This window comes from Budorcas taxicolor, chromosome 25, assembly GCF_023091745.1.
Source record: "Budorcas taxicolor isolate Tak-1 chromosome 25, Takin1.1, whole genome shotgun sequence".
NCBI lineage: Eukaryota > Metazoa > Chordata > Mammalia > Artiodactyla > Bovidae > Budorcas > Budorcas taxicolor.
Genome location: NC_068934.1, coordinates 41,031,561 through 41,049,936, shown reverse-complemented (window position 1 = coordinate 41,049,936; position 18,376 = coordinate 41,031,561). Strand labels below are relative to the sequence as shown.

The 18,376-nt window shown below is 48.8% G+C and overlaps 1 protein-coding gene across 1 annotated transcript in view; it reads right to left on the bottom strand.

The window, feature by feature from the left end:
* FADS2 (fatty acid desaturase 2) overlaps positions 1-12,076 on the bottom strand; it is a 36,140-nt gene extending 24,064 nt beyond the window's left edge. Inside the window, exon 1 of the mRNA XM_052662438.1 lies at positions 11,824-12,076. Coding sequence (XP_052518398.1) covers positions 11,824-12,030 — 207 coding nt within the window. The 5' untranslated portion in view covers positions 12,031-12,076. The remainder of the gene's footprint in view (positions 1-11,823) is intronic.
* Positions 12,077-18,376: the final 6,300 nt, after the last annotated feature.

The following is an 18,376-nucleotide window of genomic DNA, read 5'->3' as shown; positions in this document are numbered from 1 at the left end:
GGTATGAAAATAATTACGAAGATTATGAAAGCTCTTTTATGCAGATCTCTAAACTGTTATGTGTTAAGCCTGTGGCATCAGGCCTTGCTTTATCTGCAAACTTTCCAAACTCTAATACTGCTGCATTGCTTTTAAAATTAAAAGAATGAATGCTGTGCCTTTTAATCTTTTTTTTTTCCAATTATTAAGCAATGTGGATAATTTTGGCAAATTCACAAAATGTACAGAAGAATAAAGAGGAAAATAATACCATTCAGAGAATGACCACCACTGCTAATATATCAGGATATTTTTTCCCCAGTTTTTCTCCTATACATGTTATGTAAGTTACATGAAACAGATATAGCATTTATTTTAGAGATGAGCTGACAACAGAGTCCCCCACCCCCATGTGGACATAGTGATAAACAATGTTCATCTTGCATCAAACTGAGCTTCAAGGTGCACCTGAAACTAACCTAATACTGTGTGTGCCTGCACGGTCATAAGTCATGTCTGACTCTGTGTGACCCCAGGGACTATAGCCCACCAGGCTCCTCTGTCCGTGGGATTCTGCAGGCAAGAATATTGGAGTGAGTTGCCATGCCCTCCTCCAGGGGATCTTCCTGACCCAGGGATCAAACCCATGTCTCCTTCATCTTATGCATCTCCTGCAGAGGCAGGCAGATTATTTACCACTGAGCCACCTGGGAAGCCAACATAATACTGGACATCAACTATATTTTAACTTAAAATAAAAAAAAAATCAAGTCTTGCGACTTCGCTTGGAGAGAAGAACAAATCAAATGACACCATGAGAAACAACTGGGAAAGATCAATGTAGCTGTAGAAAAGTGAGGATGCCTCTGTGCGTGCAGGAGGTGTGGGGAAGCAGGGGCCCTAGGTTAAAAGAGGCAGAAAAAGATATAACAACAGGCTATAAAACTGCAGTATTTGATTTGAAAGGCTCCTGTTTGGGGTGGGGGGAACCCAGCAGTTCTCCAAGACATTCTGGGGTGGAATGAGAAATTTTGAATATGGACAAGATATCTGGTCATGTTAAAAGAATCAGTGTTGAATTTCCCTGATGGTCCAGAGGTTAAGAATACGCCTGCCAGTGCAGGGGACACGGGTTTGATCCCTGGCCTGGGAAGATTCCATATGTTGCTGGGCGACTAAGCCCACAGGCCCTAGAGTTTGCTCTGCAACAAAAGAAACCACTGCAATGAGAAGCCCACACCTGAAAACTAGAGAAAAGCTGGCAAGCAGCAACAAAGACCCAGCACAGTCATAAATAAATTATATTAAAAATTAATGAAGCATCAGTATTCATTTTCTTAAATGTAACCAAAGTATTGTGATTATGTTAGAGAATGTCCCTGTTCTTAGAGGATTCTGAAATGGCTTAATAATGATGCAGTTTATTTTCATATTATTTTCATATGATTCAGCAAAAAACATGCAGATATGCATAAAGAGGAATGTGAATGTGTCAAAATGCTGAGATTAGTGAATCTTGGTTAAGGATACACAAGTGTTCAGTTCTTTCAACTTTTCTGTATATTTGGAAATTTTCAAAAATTAAGAAAAAACAAGGAAGAAATGAGGAAGATGCTGACAACTCATAAAAGTGTGTTCAGCCCCCCTGCCCAAGTATCTCACAAGGGTAATTGCCAGTCTTCGTCCGTTTCCTGGCATCAAGCCCTTTTGCCTGGTCTTTATTCTATTTGTGTCTAGAACAGACTGACAAAGCAACACTTTGTGCAGAGGAAAACCGGGCCTGGAGCCTTTTAAAAATGTCTGCACCCCTACCTTGCTGAACCAAAAGGGGTAGTAAGCAGAGGATCAGAGCAAGTACCCCTTCAGAGGAGAGATGGGCTGCTATTGCAGGGAGCCTCGGGTCCGCTCTGGGCCAGCAGCCACCTCCACCCCACCCCTATCTCCATCTCCTCTGCATGTGAGGACCCTCCCGCCCCACAGTTCCAAGGGCCTGAGAAAGCGCTCATCAGGAGCCGCCACTGGCCTTGGTGGTAAGGCAGTGAGTGTGCGGGCGTGCTAAGTCGCTTCAGTCAGCTCCGACTCTTTGTGACCCCATGGACTGCAGCCCACCAGGCTCCTCTGTCCATGGGATTCTCCAGGCAAGAATACTGGAGTGGGTTGCCATGCCTTCCTCCAGGGATCTTCCCAACCCAGGGATCAAACCTGCATCCCGGGCAGCTCCTGAATTGCAGGCAGATGCTTTACCACTGAGACACTGGGAAGCCAGCCTGCAGTGAGCACAGCCTTCCAAAGTCAGAGCTGAGAAAGACCCGGTCACTGCTTCACCTCGAATGACACCACAGCTTTTGAGAAGCAAAGGGGAAGTTCTCAGTATGGCAGTTTCCTAACGAACAACGGCTGATAATAATGAAACAATCTCTACTCTGCCAGGCCATCGCCTCTCACCCAGCGCCCATTGCCTCCCCCCACCAGGTCCAAGTCACATCTCCCAGCCTCTGCCTGGACTGAGGAACCTGGTAGAGTGGATAAGACTCCTGTCCTGACTGAGGCCACCCCTGGGCCATCTCCAGAGGCCAAGGGAGAGGAAGGGCCACAGCGTGCCAGGTGGGGAGAAAGGAAAGTGGTCTCCATTACCTCCCTGAAGCTTCAAGCCCCACTTTACAGATCAAGGCACTGGAGCCTGGGAAGGTGACATTCAAGTGGCAGTTGTTGTTTACTCGCTCAGTCTTGTCTGATCCTTTTGCGACCCTGTAGACTGCAGCCTGACAGGCTCCTCGGTCCATGGGATTCCCTAGGCAGGCATACTGGAGCGGGTTGCCATTTCCTCCTCCAGGCAATCTTCCTGACTCAAGCACTGAACCTGGATCTCCTGCATTGCAGGCAGATTCTTAATCATCTGAGCCACCAGGGAAGCCCTGTTCACACAAAGGCCTCAATCAAAATGAGCTTCTTCCTCCTGAAAGTTGACCACTTTTTGTGGTCCCCCTTGCAGGTGTCAGAGGGGCCCCTCACAAGGTTGCAGGGGGCTTCCAGCAGCTGCTCGGTTAAAGCATCTGGCTCACATAAGGTAGGCCAAGGGGCAAGGTAGTACAGGCCAATCCACATGTTGACTTTGGAACAAGAACTGGAAGCAGGCTTTATCCTCATCTGACAGGGAGATTGGAACCAAAGACTTTCCAGGAAGGCCAGGGACGCAGGTGAAGGGGAGGGAGTGGCCAGCAGCTGGGCGGCAGGGGAGGTAGACCCACCCCCAGGAGGGTAGATGTGTGTATTAGATGTTAGGGAGGTTACACTGTAGATAAAGGACCAGAACATCCAGATTCCCAAATGAAAGACCTTCACCAGTTCCTGCTTCCCCCATCTCCCAGCTCCCATGCCAGCCCTTTCTGCATGAAGAGATCCTCCCTGTCCAGCCCCCATGTGCTGAGCAGAACTCACAGCTGCTCCTGCTCTGACCCTCAGGGGTCACGTCTTATTTCTGGCCGTGTCCACCTCTGCGGCGTGCTGTGTGTGTGTTCAGTGGTGTCTAACTCTTCACAAGACATAGACTGTAGCCCGCCAGGCTTGTCTTCTGTCCGTGGGATTCTTCCAGGCAAGAATACTGGAGTGCGTTGCCATTTCCTACTCCCGGGGATCTTCCAGACTCAGATCTCGAACCTGCGTCTCTTACGTCTCCTGCACTGGCCGGCAAATTTTCGGAAGCCTCCCACCTCTGCAGAGCAAGGTGAATCTCTAATCCAGCTCCCTACTTCTGGGCACATGGCCAGGGACTGGGGAAGCTCAGGAGAAGCAAACCCAGGGGCAGACAACGCTGCAGGCAGCAGCCCCAGGCACAGGGATTCTGAAGAACAAGGGGTTACAGAGGGAGATGCGGAGGAGGGACCCTTTGTTCTCAGCTGGATCCAAGGATGCTGACTTCCTTTCCACAGTGGGGAGAGTTAAGCAGGATGAGGGCAGGGTGGGAAGCCCCTGTGCCATGTCCCCTCCAAGGGAAAGAAGCAATGGAGGCTGGGGTGGGGGTGGGGTGGGGTTCTGTGGCCAGAGGGCTCCTGACAAGAGGGTCCCTGCTGATGCCAGGCACAGGCAACCCGGGCATGAAGGGATTACAGCAAGGAAACACAACTCAGTAAAATGCAGAACATAGCAGCAATGCTGGGGCTGGGTACATGACCTCCCGGAGGCTGCAGCTGGCAGGAAGTGGACTGCTCCCACAGAGATCTAGCTGAGAGGGTGGAGCTGCCCTCCAGGCAAAGACACAGAGGGGTTTCATGTAAATATCTTTTACCTTTGGCAGCAAAGAGCTCACCAAGTTTCCTCTGCTTCCAGCTTGTTCTTTTCTGGTTTACTGAACTCCCTACTATGCAGACTGGTTCCAAATTGGGAAAGGAGTACGTCAAGGCTGTATGTTGTCACCTTGCTTATTCAACTTACATGCATAGTACATCATACAAAATGCCGGGCTGGATGAAGCACAGTCAAGGCTGTATGTTGTCACCTTGCTTATTCAACTTACATGCAGAGTACATCATACGAAATGCCAGGCTGGATGAAGCACAAGCTAGAATCAAGATTGCTGGGAGAACTATCAGTAACCTCAGTTATGCAGATGACACCACTCTTATGTCAGAAAGCGAAGAGGAACTTAAGAGCCTCTTGATAAAAATGAAAGAGCAGATAGATGGGGAAACGATGGAAAGAGTGACAAGACTTTATTTTCTTGGGGCTCCAAAATCACTGCAGATGGTGACTGCAGCCATGAAATGAAAAGGCACTTGCTCCTTGGAAGAAAAGCTATGGCAAACCTAGTAGTAGTAGGAGTGTAGTGAAAGTCACTCAGTCGTGTCCGACTCTTTGCGATCCTGTGGACTATACAGTCCATGGAATTCTCTAGGCCAGAATACTGGAGTGGGTAGCCTCTCCCTTCTCCAGGGGATCTTCCCAACCCAGGGATCGAACCCAGGTCTCCTACATTGCATCTGGTCCCATCACTTCATGGGAAATAGTTGGGGAAACAGTGGAAACAGTGTCAGACTTTATTTTGGGGGGCTCCAAAATCACTGCAGATGGTGACTGCAGCCATGAAATTAAAAGACACTTACTCCTCGGAAGAAAAGTTATGACCAACCTAGATAGCATATTGAAAAGCAGAGACATTACTTTGCCAACAAAGGTCCATCTAGTCAAGGCTATGGTTTTTCCTGTGGTCATGTATGGATGTGAGAGTTGCACTGTGAAGAAAGCTGAGCACCGAAGAATTGATGCTTTTGAACTGTGGTGTTGGAGAAGACTCTTGAGAGTCCCTTGGACTGCAAGGAGATCCAACCAGTCCATCCTAAAGGAGATCAGCCCTGGGTGTTCTTTGGAAGGAATGATGCTAAAGCTGAAACCCCAGTACTTTGGCCACCTCATGCAAAGAGTTGACTCATTGGAAAAGACTCTGATGATGGGAGGGATTGGGGGCAGGAGGAGAAGGGGATGACAGAGGGTGAGATGGCTGGATGGCATCACCAACTTGATGGACATGAGTTTGAGTGAACTCCGGGAGTTGGTGATGGACAGGGAGGCCTGGTGTGCTGGGATTCATGGGGTCACAAGGAGTCGGACACGACTGAGCGATTGAACTGAACTGAACTGATCTCCCACATTGCAGGTGGATTCTTTTTACCAACTGAGCCACAAGGGAAGCCCATGACAAACCTAGACAGCATATTAAAAAGCAGATACGTTACTTTACCGACAAAGGTCCGTATAGTCAAATCTATGGTTTTTCCAGTAATCGTGTATGGATGTGACAGTTGGACCATAAGGAAAACTGAGAGCCGAAGAATTGATGCTTTTGAACTGTGGTGTTGGAGAAGACTCTTGAGAGTCCCTTGGACAGCAAGGAGATCACACCAGTCAATCCTAAAGGAAATCAGTTCTGAATATTCACTGGAAGGACTGATGCTAAAGCTGAAACTCCAATACTTTGGCTACCTGATGCAAAGAACCGACTCATTGGAAAAGACCCTATTGCTGAGAAAGATTAAAGGGAGGAGGAGAAGGGGATGATAGAGGATGAGATGGTTGTGTAACAGGAGGGAAAGGGGCAGGGCACAACTTTTAAAAGAATGACACATGCTGCGTCAGTATCAGTGGGAGCCCCAGCTCGAGCTTGGTAATAAAAACTCTCTTGCTTTTGCATCCGAAAAAAAAAAAAATCAAAGAATGACACAGCCCAAGGACACAACATAAACCAATTAGAATCAAATGGAACCAAAGTGGCAGACAAGACTAGATCTTAATCCTTAATCAACAAGTGAAATGACATACCCGGAGGTGCCATGACAGTTCCACAGCACTGTTAAGACCAAGGAGTGGGCGGTGGCCCAAATCCTGGAAATCTCCACCCCTTCCCCCAAAATAGCTGGAATAATCCTCCCACTCATTAGCACATGAAATTACCCAGCCTATAAAAACTAACCACATCAAATTTTGAGGCTGCATTCGCCCTCTGTGATGGCCCACACTCTGTCTGTGGAGCGTGCTTCTCTCTATATCTGAATAAATCCACTTCTTACCTATCACTTTCTCTCTCACTGAATTCTTTCTGTGATGAGACATCAAGAACCTGAGCTTCATTATGTCCTGAAACCAGGTACCATGGGTTTTGGCTGTTTCAAGTCCCAAGCAGGGTTTTGGCTGGTTTCGAATTCCAGCCAAATGGGTTCAAGTCCCAAACTGGGTTTTGGCAGGGTTTGAGTCCCAGCCATGTGGGTTCGAGTCCCAATCTGAGGTAAACGGTTTCAGTTGGATGGTATCACCAACTCGCTGGACATGAGTTTGAGCAAGCTCTGGGAGTTGGTGATGGACAGGGAAGCCTGATGTGCTGCAGTCCATGGGGTTGCAAAGAGTTGGACACAACTGAGTGACTGAACTGAACTATTATGCATGCTGGGAACCTGTATACCCGTGTGCAGGAGGGTAAGGGTCCCACAGTAATGACCCTGCACACCAGTAGAGTGTTCTGAAATTTAAAGAATGACCCACCCATAGCCACTGTGAGCCTGATAATAAATAACCTTCCCATTTCATAGACCTGGAAAGTGAAGTTCAGGGTTAAGTGCCTTGCCTAGGATTCCTAAAGCCAGGACTCAAACCCAGGTCCTCTGCCTTTCAAACCTGCAGCCTCCTGACTCGAGGAGGCCAGAGATTCATTCCATTTTCAACCTGTCACCTTTTCCCAAGAACAGCCTAGGAGAAGTGAAAAGAGGAATGAATCTTGACCTCTGCTCACCTTCCCTGGGTTCCCAGAGGCGACGGATGCAGACAGGGCAGGAAAAGTCCCTGTGACAATGCACAGAGGTGGGGCAGCTGGGGTCTAGAGGGAAAAGTTCCAGATTCAAGTCTCAGTTTGAAAGGAGAGAAGCAAATCCAGCAGGTGCATTCACTACCTTTTAGATATTCACCTTTGTGCCCAGGACCAACTTGGGGCTACAGAGATGCTGGGGAAAATGTGTGATGAGTAACTGTAATAGCATGCTTAGATTCTTTACCCCATGGACTGCAGCCCACCAGGTTCCTCTGTCCGTGGGATTTTCCAGGCAAGAATACTGGAGTGGGTTGCATTTCCTCCTCCAGGGGATCTTCCTGACCTGGGGACTGAACTCGAACCTCCTGCATTGCAGGCAGATTCTTTACCTGCTGAGCCATCAGGGAAGCCCGAATATGTATGATGAGTCTTGTTAAACATGAAAAGTTCTGAATGGAGGGTGGGAAGGAGGTTTGAGATGAATTGAGAGTTTGGGATTAACACATACTCACTACTATGGATAAAACAGATAAACAACGAGGACATTACTGTACACCACAGGGAGCCATATGCGATATCTTGTAATAGAAACTGAAAAAGAGTCTGAAATCTGTATGTATGCATATAACTGAATCACTTTGCGGTACATTTGAAACTGACACAACACTGTAAATTAAATATACGTCAACTGAAAAATAGAAAAAAAAAAAGTTCTGCAGCGGTGGGACTCTGCCTCTGAAAGAGGACCCTGGGACACAGGCAAGGGCTTCCTTTGCCCACAGCAAGGCAAAGACCGGAGAAGAGCCAGAGGACTAGAGGGGAAGAAACCCAAGGTGAAAACGGGAAGGAAGTAGAGGAGGCAGGAAGGGAAGATGGGCTAGGAGGCCTCCCTGATGGTAAATCCTGATAGTGGTCTGAGTGTTGCCAAGAGGGGCTTCCCTGGTGGCTCAGATGGTAAAGCGTCTGTCTGCAATGAGGGAGACCCAGGTTCGATCCCTGGGCTGGGAAGATCCCCTGGAAAAGGAAATGGCAGCCCACTGCAGTACTCCTGCCTGGAAAATCCCATGGGCAGAGCAGCCTGGTAGGCTGCAGTCCATGCGGTTGCAAAGAGTTGGACACGACTGAGTGACTTCACTTTGCCAAGAGGGGCTTCCCAGGTGGTGCTAGTGGTAAAGAACTTGCCTCCCAGTGCAGGAGATATTAAGAGATGTGGGTTTGATCCCCAGGTTGGAAAGATCTCCTAGAGAAGGGCATGGCAACCCACTCCAGTATCCTTGCCTGGAGGATCCCATGGACAGAGGAGTCTGGCGAGCTCCATAGGGTCACAAAGAGTCAGACACAACTGAAGCGACTTAGCAGGCACGCTGCCAAGAGAGCAAGGTTTTTAAACCCAAGATCAATGAGAGCTACTCACTACAGGCCTGATCTGTACAATTGTGCCTTGTGAGCTGTAAAAATTTAGTTTCATTTTTTATGCTTGAAAGCAGAAGGACCAAATGACAACTGCTTGTTCTTGCTCTTCGGTAACAGGAAAATCCCCTGTTGAGGCCCCAGATTATCGGGCTTGCTTGACTGCCAGCTTCCAGTGAGGTTTCTACTGCATCTAAACTGGCTCAGAACGGTGCACTCGAGTGCTCCCAGGAGGCTGAACTCTATCTACCCATCAGCCCTTCCCAAACTTTACAGGACTGTAAATACTCTCACTGCCCCCACTCTGAGGAAGTCCACGCCCAAGGGCAAAGCCACTTGTTCAACAACCAGAAAGTAGTCTCTCCATTCCCAGCCTGTTCCCGTGTCCCTGGAGTCCCCTCTCCAGAGACACCAGACTTCCTGTGTGGTCTTTTTCAATTGTGGTCCCAAGCGAAAGAGAGAGAGAGATGGGGAGGGAGAGGGAGAGAGATGAGGAGGGAGAGAGGGAGAGAGGAAATCCAGTTGCTCACTCCACCATTATTCAACAAGATTAATGCATTTCATGCCCCAAAAGTTTTATCTCACAAGGCAGTAAGCTCTGGGCATAGAGATTCTTTCTCTCTCTTGCTACACCAAATGGACCTGGCATAGATTTTTAAAAGTTTCCTCCAAATTCCTCTTTGTTTACTTTACATTCCAGCTGTTACATAATCCTCACTCTGACACTCACTTCTCTGATAACGGAATATGGAAGACCCTTGTCTGTAGTCTATTACAAGTTAATCACTAAAGGGATGTTTGCCTATTAACTTAAATTATACATAATGGCTCATTTCTGGGAACCCTGCTTCCCAGGTAATGAACATTGAGCTAAAATATTAATACCTCCTGACCAAACCTGTGAATGACTGTAGGGAGGAAGACACTAACACATTCCCTCACGAGGCTAATGGAAACCAGAAGTGTTCGACTTTACTCCTTCCCCTTTCAGTATAAAAGGATCCTGAATTCTAACTCAGGCAAGATGGGTCTTTGGGGCAGGAGTCCACTGTCTTCTCAGTTTGGTGGCCTTAGGTATAAAGTCCTTATTCCTTGCCGTAACAACTGTCTCTTGACTACTGGCCTGTCATACAGTGAGCAGTACAAGCTTAGACTTAGTATGTTGCAGTAAATAATACTCCATTGCATTTATCTAATGCTTGCAGTTTATGAAATGCCTTGCCACCTAAGAAAATATATTTATTTAACACTACGGAATAAATGGGCTTCCCTCTCCCTGGTGGCTCAGACAGTAAAGAATCTGCCTGTGATGCGGAAGACCCGGGTTCGATCCCTGGGTGGGGAAGATCCCCTGGAGAAGGAAATGGCAACCCACTCCAGTATTCTTGCCTGGAGAATTTCATGGACAGAGGAGCCTGGCGGGCTACAGTCCATGGGGTTGCAGAAGAGTTGGACACAACTGAGCAACTAGAGAACAACAACGGAACAAACAGACCAATCCATCAGACCAATCCACGGGCTTTTGACTTTTCCTTCTAGGAAACTTTTCAGTGAAGGCTCAACCATGGGCAGGAACCTTCAGAACTTATTAATGAAGTCATGGCAAGACTCCAACCAAGAGTCAAGTCTTTACTTGGGAACTCCTCTTACGCCACCTTCTCACAGGGTTGTATAAAGGTCCCAATGAAATAATAAACTGATAGTGCTTAAAAATCTTATACCCACTTAAGTCACCATCACTTTCACAGCCCCAAGGGCTTAAGCCAAGTTCACAAGCAGGTAAAATGGGATGGGGGCAAAAGCTATCACTGACCCTCTGCTGGTCAAAGCAAGGAGCCAAGTAACAGCTTAGATTACAGCTGTCTGACCTGCCCCCATCCTTTGCCTCCCCCTGTCCCAAAGAGATAGAAGAGGTAGGGAGATGCAGAACGCCACTCACTGACAGGCCCATAGAGCTTGAACAGCAAAAGCCCAAACAGGTTAGCATGCCAGACCTCCAGGTGGGATGAACTATGTCAAGTTGATCCCTCCCTAGTCACCTCTCCCAAGTTCTCCGCGCTGTCAGACTTCTCTGCTTCCGGCTCACTGCCACCAAGAGTGGTCCCTTTCTTTCCTCCCTGCCTCTCTCAGAGTTCAGGGGGAGGTGGGGGAGGAGAGAGCGTGATGGGGGTGCTGTGCAGTCACAGAGCTGCAGGTTTGGTGCCTAAAGTTGAGACTGAGATGGGCAGCCCTGGCTCCGGGAAGATCCTAGGGCGCCCCTACCTCTCCCAGGGCAGGATGAAGGAAGGGCATTCTTGGCAGGATTTGGGAACAGAGGACCATTGAGCTGAAGTCCCAGAGTAACCTCGGGTGCAGCCGGACCTGTTGCCCAAGCCAGCCTAGTGCTGCTATATCGTCCCGTCCCGAGGCTCCTCTCCACCTGGGCTTTGCAAACTCCAGCCCTTTTTCTTTCTACCAGTTTTCATCAGCACCGCCTCCTCCCTCCCGTTCAAGAACGCCCTCTGCGGCGGGGGTGGGGGCGGGGAGGAGGGGGTCTCGGTAGTTTCCGAAAGCGTGGGAACAGCAGCTACCAGGCGGGGTCTCCGAGGCAGCCATTGCGGGCAGTCTGAGACTGGAATTCCAGCAGGAGCGAGCCCTGGCCGAGGACGACCTTTCCTTCCCCGCCCCCTTGTCTGGCCGGAGAGTGGGGGACGCGCGCCGAGTCCTACACCTGGCTCCTCTCCCGTTCCTCTCCGTGGGGCCCAGGGGCGGCCATCTTCCACGCTGGGGGCGCCAAAGTCCCAGGGTCCCGGCGCCCCGCTTTGGGGGGGTCTCGGCCTCCGGATGAACTCGGAGGAAGGAACGGACGCAAGGGTCCAAGCGCGCGCGATAGATCCTGCACGGATCTCCACCGCTCGGATCTGCCTCCCGGGCTCCAAAATCCGACCCCCCGGCACGCTGACCCAGCTGTGCCACGGGACCTGGATTCGGAGCGGGAGGTGAGCGCCGTAGACACTTTCCCTTCCCTCCGGGACGGCCCGCCCCCCTCCCCCCCCCGCCAAGCTCCATTCGGCGCTGGAGGTCTTGTCTGACGCCCTGGGACCACGGCTCCTGCCTCCCTCCTGCAGCGGAGAAGGGTGGCGGGAGAGGCCCCAGGCCCTTACCGTAGCATCTTCCCCGGCGTAGTGCCCGATGACCCGCTGGCCCCCGGGGTGCCGGCTGGACCATTTGGTGATGTTGTAGACCTTGCGATCGATGACCAGCCACTTGTCGGTGCGCAGGTTGTGCTTCTGAATCTCCTCCCAGCGGAAGGTAGGCATCGGCGCCTCAAGCTCGGTGGCCCCCTCGCCCTGGTTCCCCCCCTTCCCCATGCTGCCTGCTGACCGGGTGGCCCAGTGCACTGCGGTCCGGGCCCTTCTCGCTTTCGGCTTTTGTCTTCTTCTCCTCCTCCTCCCACGACGTCCCCTCCCCCAGCCTCCTCGCCTTGGCTCTCGAGTATCCCTGCCTTTCCTCTCCGCTTCCAAGTGCCCCCAAGCGGTCCCCTCCCTCCGGCCCTCCCTCCGCCCCCCTCCCCCCCGCCCCCCCCAGCTCGCAGTGGACTTTTGCCTCCAGAGAAAACTCCTGGGTAGCTCAGGGCCTCGAAGCCTCCTCTGCCCGCCCCTCCGGCTCCCCCCGCCCGGGGCTCCGCATCCTCCCGCGTTCCCCTCCGCCTGGGTTTCCACAGTGATCAGCAGAGCGCCTGCACCAATCCGGGCTCGTCGCCCCTCCTGCCATTGGCCCAGGAGGATCTTTCGAAGGCCAGCGGGCTGGGGCAGCGGTTCCCAGCTCCCCCGCCTGCCCGGCCACGCGGAGTTCAGAGGGGCCGGGAGGCCGGTTACGTGTCCGAACTCCTCCCTCTCCCCACTCTAGCCCGGGGCGCCCGAGGAGATCCCAGGGGAGCCTGGGGGGCAAGAGGGGGCGGCGGCTGGGGTTCCGGACACTTACGCGCACGCCGGCGACCCGCGCTCCCGGGTGTGCACCTGATGCCCGCACAAAGAGGGCTGCGCGGCTCCGCGCGCTTTGCGGTGGGGACCGGCCGGAGGCCGGGCTGGCGGGCGCGCAGGCGCGGCCAAGCCGCCGGGCTGGCTATTTCCACTGGGACCAGCCTGGTTAGGTGACGCCTTCCCCTACCCGCTGGAATCGGGACTCCAGTATCTCCACATTGTGCTCGCTGTCCACACTGGCGCCCTCCTGCAGCCTCCCTGGGGGAACCCCAGCCTGCGGCTCCTCAGGGCTCCAAAGCCTGTAATCAGTGGATCTTAGAAAAGAATTGTGGAACCTCTGATGTGCTTCCTTATGTTCGGCGCCATGGTGGGGAGAGGACGGAGGGGGACGCCGTGGTGGGGAGAGTGGGGACGCAAGGACTTGGTTCTGGCCCTGAACTCAGAAATCTCGCAATTGGGAAGAAATACTATGGAAACAATGCAGGACCTCATACGATGAACTGTTCAGTGCTGTTATACAGACTCTGGGAGATAAAGATGGGGATATCAAAAGAATGGTCCTGTGCAGGCCCCCAGCGCCAGTGGACCAAGCTGCTTGGGATTAGTGCCCTAGGGAAAGGATTGCCTGGCTTAGAAAGCTGAATTCCTCTACCCTCCCAGGTTTTTGCCTAGTCTAATAACTAAAATGATATAAGATAATATCAGGAGAAAAACAAGCATTTAATAATATGTATACCTCCTGTAGGGCTTGCCTGAAGGCTCAGATGATAAAGAATCTGCCTGCAATGCAGGAGACCCAGTTCTGATCCTTGGGTCCAGCGAGATCCTCTGGAGAAAGGAATGGCAACCCACTCCAGTATTATTGCCTAGAGAATTCCATGGACAGAGGAGTCTGGTGGGCTACAGTCCATGGGTCACAAAGAGTCAGACAGGACTGAAGGACTAACACTTTCACTTTTTCATACCTCCTGTATACATGTGAGATACTCAGAAAAACTGAGTAACTCCCTGAAAATTGCATGGTGGAAGCTCTTCACCCTGAATACCATCTTCAGTAAAAAAAAAAAAAAAAAAAAAAAGAAGATGTGGGACTTCCCTGGTGGTCCAGTGGTCAAGAATCCACCTGCCAATGCAGAGAACACTGGTTCGATTCCTGGTTGGGGAAGATCCTGCATGCCTCAGAGCGGCTAAGCCTGTGTGCCGCAAGTACTGAAACCCTTGTGCCCAGGGCAGGTGCTCTGCAACAAGAGAAGGCGCTGCAGTGAGAAGCTGGCATACTAGAAGGAGGAGTGGCCCCCACTTGCCGCAACTAGAGAAAGCTCATGAGTAACAACCAAAGGGCCAGTGCAGCCAAAAGTAAATACATATATATTTAAAGCAGAAGATGTAGGATTTCCCTGGTGGTCCAGTGGCCAAGACTCCGCTCTTCCATGAAGGGAGCCAGATTCCATTCCTGGTCTGGATCCCACGTGCCAAAGCTGAGTTCACATGCCACAGCTAAGTCCCTGCCCAGCCAAATAAATAAATAAAAATAAATATTTAAAACTACAAACAAAAGACATCGGGGGTGGAGACCTATGGAAGGTCACCAGGAAAAGCACAATAAACAAGGTTAGGTTTTGTGTGGATTTGAGGCTTTATCTTCTGCACTGGACGTGAGTTTGAGTAAACTTTGGGAGTTGTTGATGGACAGGCAGGCCTGGTGTGCTGCAGTCCATGGAGCTGCAAAGAGTCGGACACGACTGAGCGACTGAACTGAACTGAACTGAACTCTTGCACTGGTAAGTGTTTCTAGAAATAAGGTCATCTTTCTCTTCCCGATACACTGAGGGAGATACCCTTACAGACGGAGATTTCTCCTGTACATGTGAATGCCTCTTACAAAAGGGTAACTTCTACTCAGTTTTCAGAGCTTCTCATGGTCTGCAGTTTCTTAAAAGTAATCAGCCTGAAATAGCCCTATGCCAAAGAGTTAAATTCTGTGGTGGCAAATTTTGTTCCCGTATAGCAGAAAATTCCTTTGAAAATTTTCCAAGGTGTCTCACAGCCCAGTAACTATTGGTCCGTACCACGGTGAACCAGTTTCCAATGGTGAGACTAGGTCAGTTCAGTTAGAGTTCTATATCTCATTTCAGGAGGTAAGTGATGCAACTGGGTCCTCAAAGTTAGCCCTATATTGTGCAGGAAATCAGGTATTTAATAAGAGGAATTTCTTTTTCTTTTTTAACTTTTAATTTTGTATTGGGGTATAGACGATTAACAATGTTGTGATAGTTTCAAGTGAGGGACTCAGCCATACACATATATGTATCCATTCTCCCCAAAATCCTCTCCCATCTAGGCTGCCACATAACACTGAGTAGAATCCATGTACTATACAGGAGGTTCTTGCTGGTTATCCAGTTTAAATCCAGCATCGTGTACAAGCAACCATACATTCGTTCTCCAAGTTTGTGAGTCTTAATAAGAGGAATTTCTAAGGAAACAAAGTGAATGATTGGAGCAAGTTATAACCCAATGTCTGAGTCCTGAGAACCACCAGTGAGAGCTGACATCAGTTCTAGATGTCAGGCTGAAAGCATCTTCAGATGGAGGACAAGTGGTGGCAATCAGATTCTCCTGATTCGCAGTTTGAATGTCTGATAATCATCAAGCATACTGGGGGCCCATCGAATTTTTCTGAATGGCCCAGACAACAACAAACACAAAGAAGATTGCCTAAACATGAGCTATTGTGGCAATTTCTCTGAAGTTTATATCAAGTCATTCAGTCTGTAGGGTTTCAAGGAAAAGAGCAGCTTTTGTTCTTAGTGATTCCAAGTCAGAAGGATGAGAGAAAATTGGAAAGTTTAGTTTGGAGCATCATAACCAGATATTGAAGGAAACTAGTAGAATTCAGGATCCAGTTCAGTTCACAAGTAAATAACAAAATCTCAAAGACAATGAACAGCACTAGAGTCTGATATCTACAAAGGTGTGCTGTTGAAACAATTTTTCTCTTTAAAATCACCCTGTTCAGTTACTAAGCTGTGTCCGACTCTTTGCAACCCCCTAGACTGTAGCACACCAGGCTTCCTTGTCCTTCACCATCTCCTGGAGTTTGTTCAAACCCATATCCATTGAGTCGGTGATGCCATCCAATCATCTCATCCTCTGTTGCCCCCTTCTGTTCTCAATCTTTCCCAGCATCAGGGTCTTTTCCAATGAGTCAGCCCCTCGCGTCAGGTGGCCAAAGTATTGGAGCTTCAGCATCAGTCTTTCCAATGAATATTCAAGGTTGATTTCCTTTAGAATTGACGGGTTTGATCTCTGCTGTCCAAGGGACTCTCAAGAGTCTTCTCTAGCACCATAGTTCAAAAGCATCAATTCTTTGGCACTCAGCCTTCTTTATGGTCCTACTCTCACGTCCATACAAGACTACTGGAAAAACCATAGTTATACGGACCTTTGTCGGCAAAGTAATGTCTCTCCTTTTTAAGATGATGTGTAGGTTTGACATTGCTTTTTTTTCCAAGGAGCAATTGTCTTTTAATTTCATGGTTGCAGTCACCATCCACAGTGATTTTGTAGCCCCCCAAAATAAAAGCTGTCACTGTTATTGCTTTTTCCTCATTTATCTTCCATGAAGTGATGGGACTGGATGCCATGATCTTAGTTTTGGAATGTTGGGTTTTAAGCCATCTTAAAATCATCTTAATTTCTACCAAAGATAGACAAATTAAGACCCGTTTGTTTGCAAAGGAAATATAGCCTCATCAGGCTTGGCCAGATTATCTACATAAGTGCAGCAAGAATAGTGATTGATCATGTAGGCTGTCTAAAACCTGGTTTGAGGGAACTTTACATAAGGAATCTTCAGAGGGAAAATTTCACAGTTTCTTGAGGTCAAGAAGCCAAGCCAAGGACCAGCCATTGTGAAAATTAATTAACAGAAACCTCATTTAAGATGGAGTTGGGAGGTCAGAAGAGGGAGCTCCCATGCTCTACCATTCAATGTCAATTGCAAACCCGATATAAAGCACTTTGACTGTATGTATAGTCCATGGGGTCGCCGAGTCAGACACGACTGAGCGACTTGCACTTTGCATCTCCAGTGGAAGAAGGTTACTACTTGGCGCCCAGCAGGAGGAAGGAAGAACGTCTCCTTGCCCTGCAACAGCCCAGCCAACGAGAGACTGCCAACTCGGCCAATGAAAAGCCACCACATTTCAAACTTCCTGTTTCTTCCAATGGACTCTTTGTTTATATCAGCCCCTCCCAGCTTCCCTTTCTTTTCTATCAAAGAATGATTTTGAAACTGCTAGGTGGCATTCAGCAAGAGGCAAAGTGATAGCTAAGAAGTGATTTATCAGATTAGGACACTTGTGGTGCTTACAAGTAGGTAGGAGAGAGGATGCTGTGCCCCGAGAACTTAGTGGGCTACAGTTTTATAATCAAAGGAAAAGTGTGTGTGTGTGTGTGTAGGGGGGGAGACCACTTTATTCCTCATTCTTGAGTAGACGTCACGATTCCATCATCAGCTCCTCCTCCACGTTGGACAGTGGAGTTTTCACATCCCTACATGGTCAAGCCGGGACTGTCGTGGCACTTTGGAAAAGTAATTTCAGGTCTCAGTACAATGAGGAGCTTTCACTTTGAAGTGTCACCTTTCTAGAAATTATTGTTTTTTATGTGTGCAGAGAGCATGACCTGGAGGTCATTAACTCACTGAGCTCACTGGGCAGAGTGTGGGTCTCATGCCATTATTGTTTTATTGTTTTGAGGCATGTCTCATGCCTCTGTTTCATGGTTTTATGGTTGCGCAAACCTGCTTTCTTGAGTGATCATTAACTTACTGAGGTCTCCCAACGCCCCCTAAAGTTCCCTCTCTAATTGCCTAATGGGATTTCTGAGCTAACTATTTGATTATCCTACTCTGTCCTTATTGGTTCTCCGCTTTGTTCTTCAGATTTGCTTGTGATTTGCCATAGGTTGTATGTACCAAATTGCAGTTCTTTGCTGTTCCCACATACACCCATTTTGCTGGTAAAATAACTGACTGTTTCGTTTTAGGTCAACACCATCAGACTCTCCTGAAATCCCTATAGCTTTGAGTGAGTCCTCTATTTTTTGAGGTTCCCCCAAATACCATGAGATTCCTGCCCCTGCCAGGAAGTGGCAGATGAAGGCCTTATTCATCTGATAAACTTGCTGGTAATCTTGTAAGTAAGGTGCCAGGCCAGCTCTGTGAAGAGGCTTTATTGGCTCCATAAAGTCAATCTGAGTTCTTTAAAACTGTCTGGTCAAATCTGAGTCTCTGCACATCTCTCAAATATGGCATTCCAGTCAAAGGTTTGGTAATATAACCAATGTTTCTCGTTGTGTCCTATTATAAGGAGAACAGATTCTTAGAAACTAAGAGTTTCTGAATTCTGGAGGGATCTTGTAGAGAGAACACATAAATGTTTCATCTTTGTTCACAAGATATATTTTACTAAGTTACTGTAAGCTTAAGAGAAAGAAGTTTCCTTAAGTGTGGAGAGAGTGAATTTGTGTGCATGCATGCTCAGTCGTGCCCAAATTTTTGCAACCCCTGGCAGGCAGATTCTTTACCACTGCACCACCTGGGATGACTGAGTGTGAAAAGACAAAACCTTAAAGAACCTTAAAGCAATAAAACAAAGTCACAAAAATTATAGTCATTCTTATCAGTTTATTCAATTCCATATTATTAATTCTTGATCTTTTGTTAGCA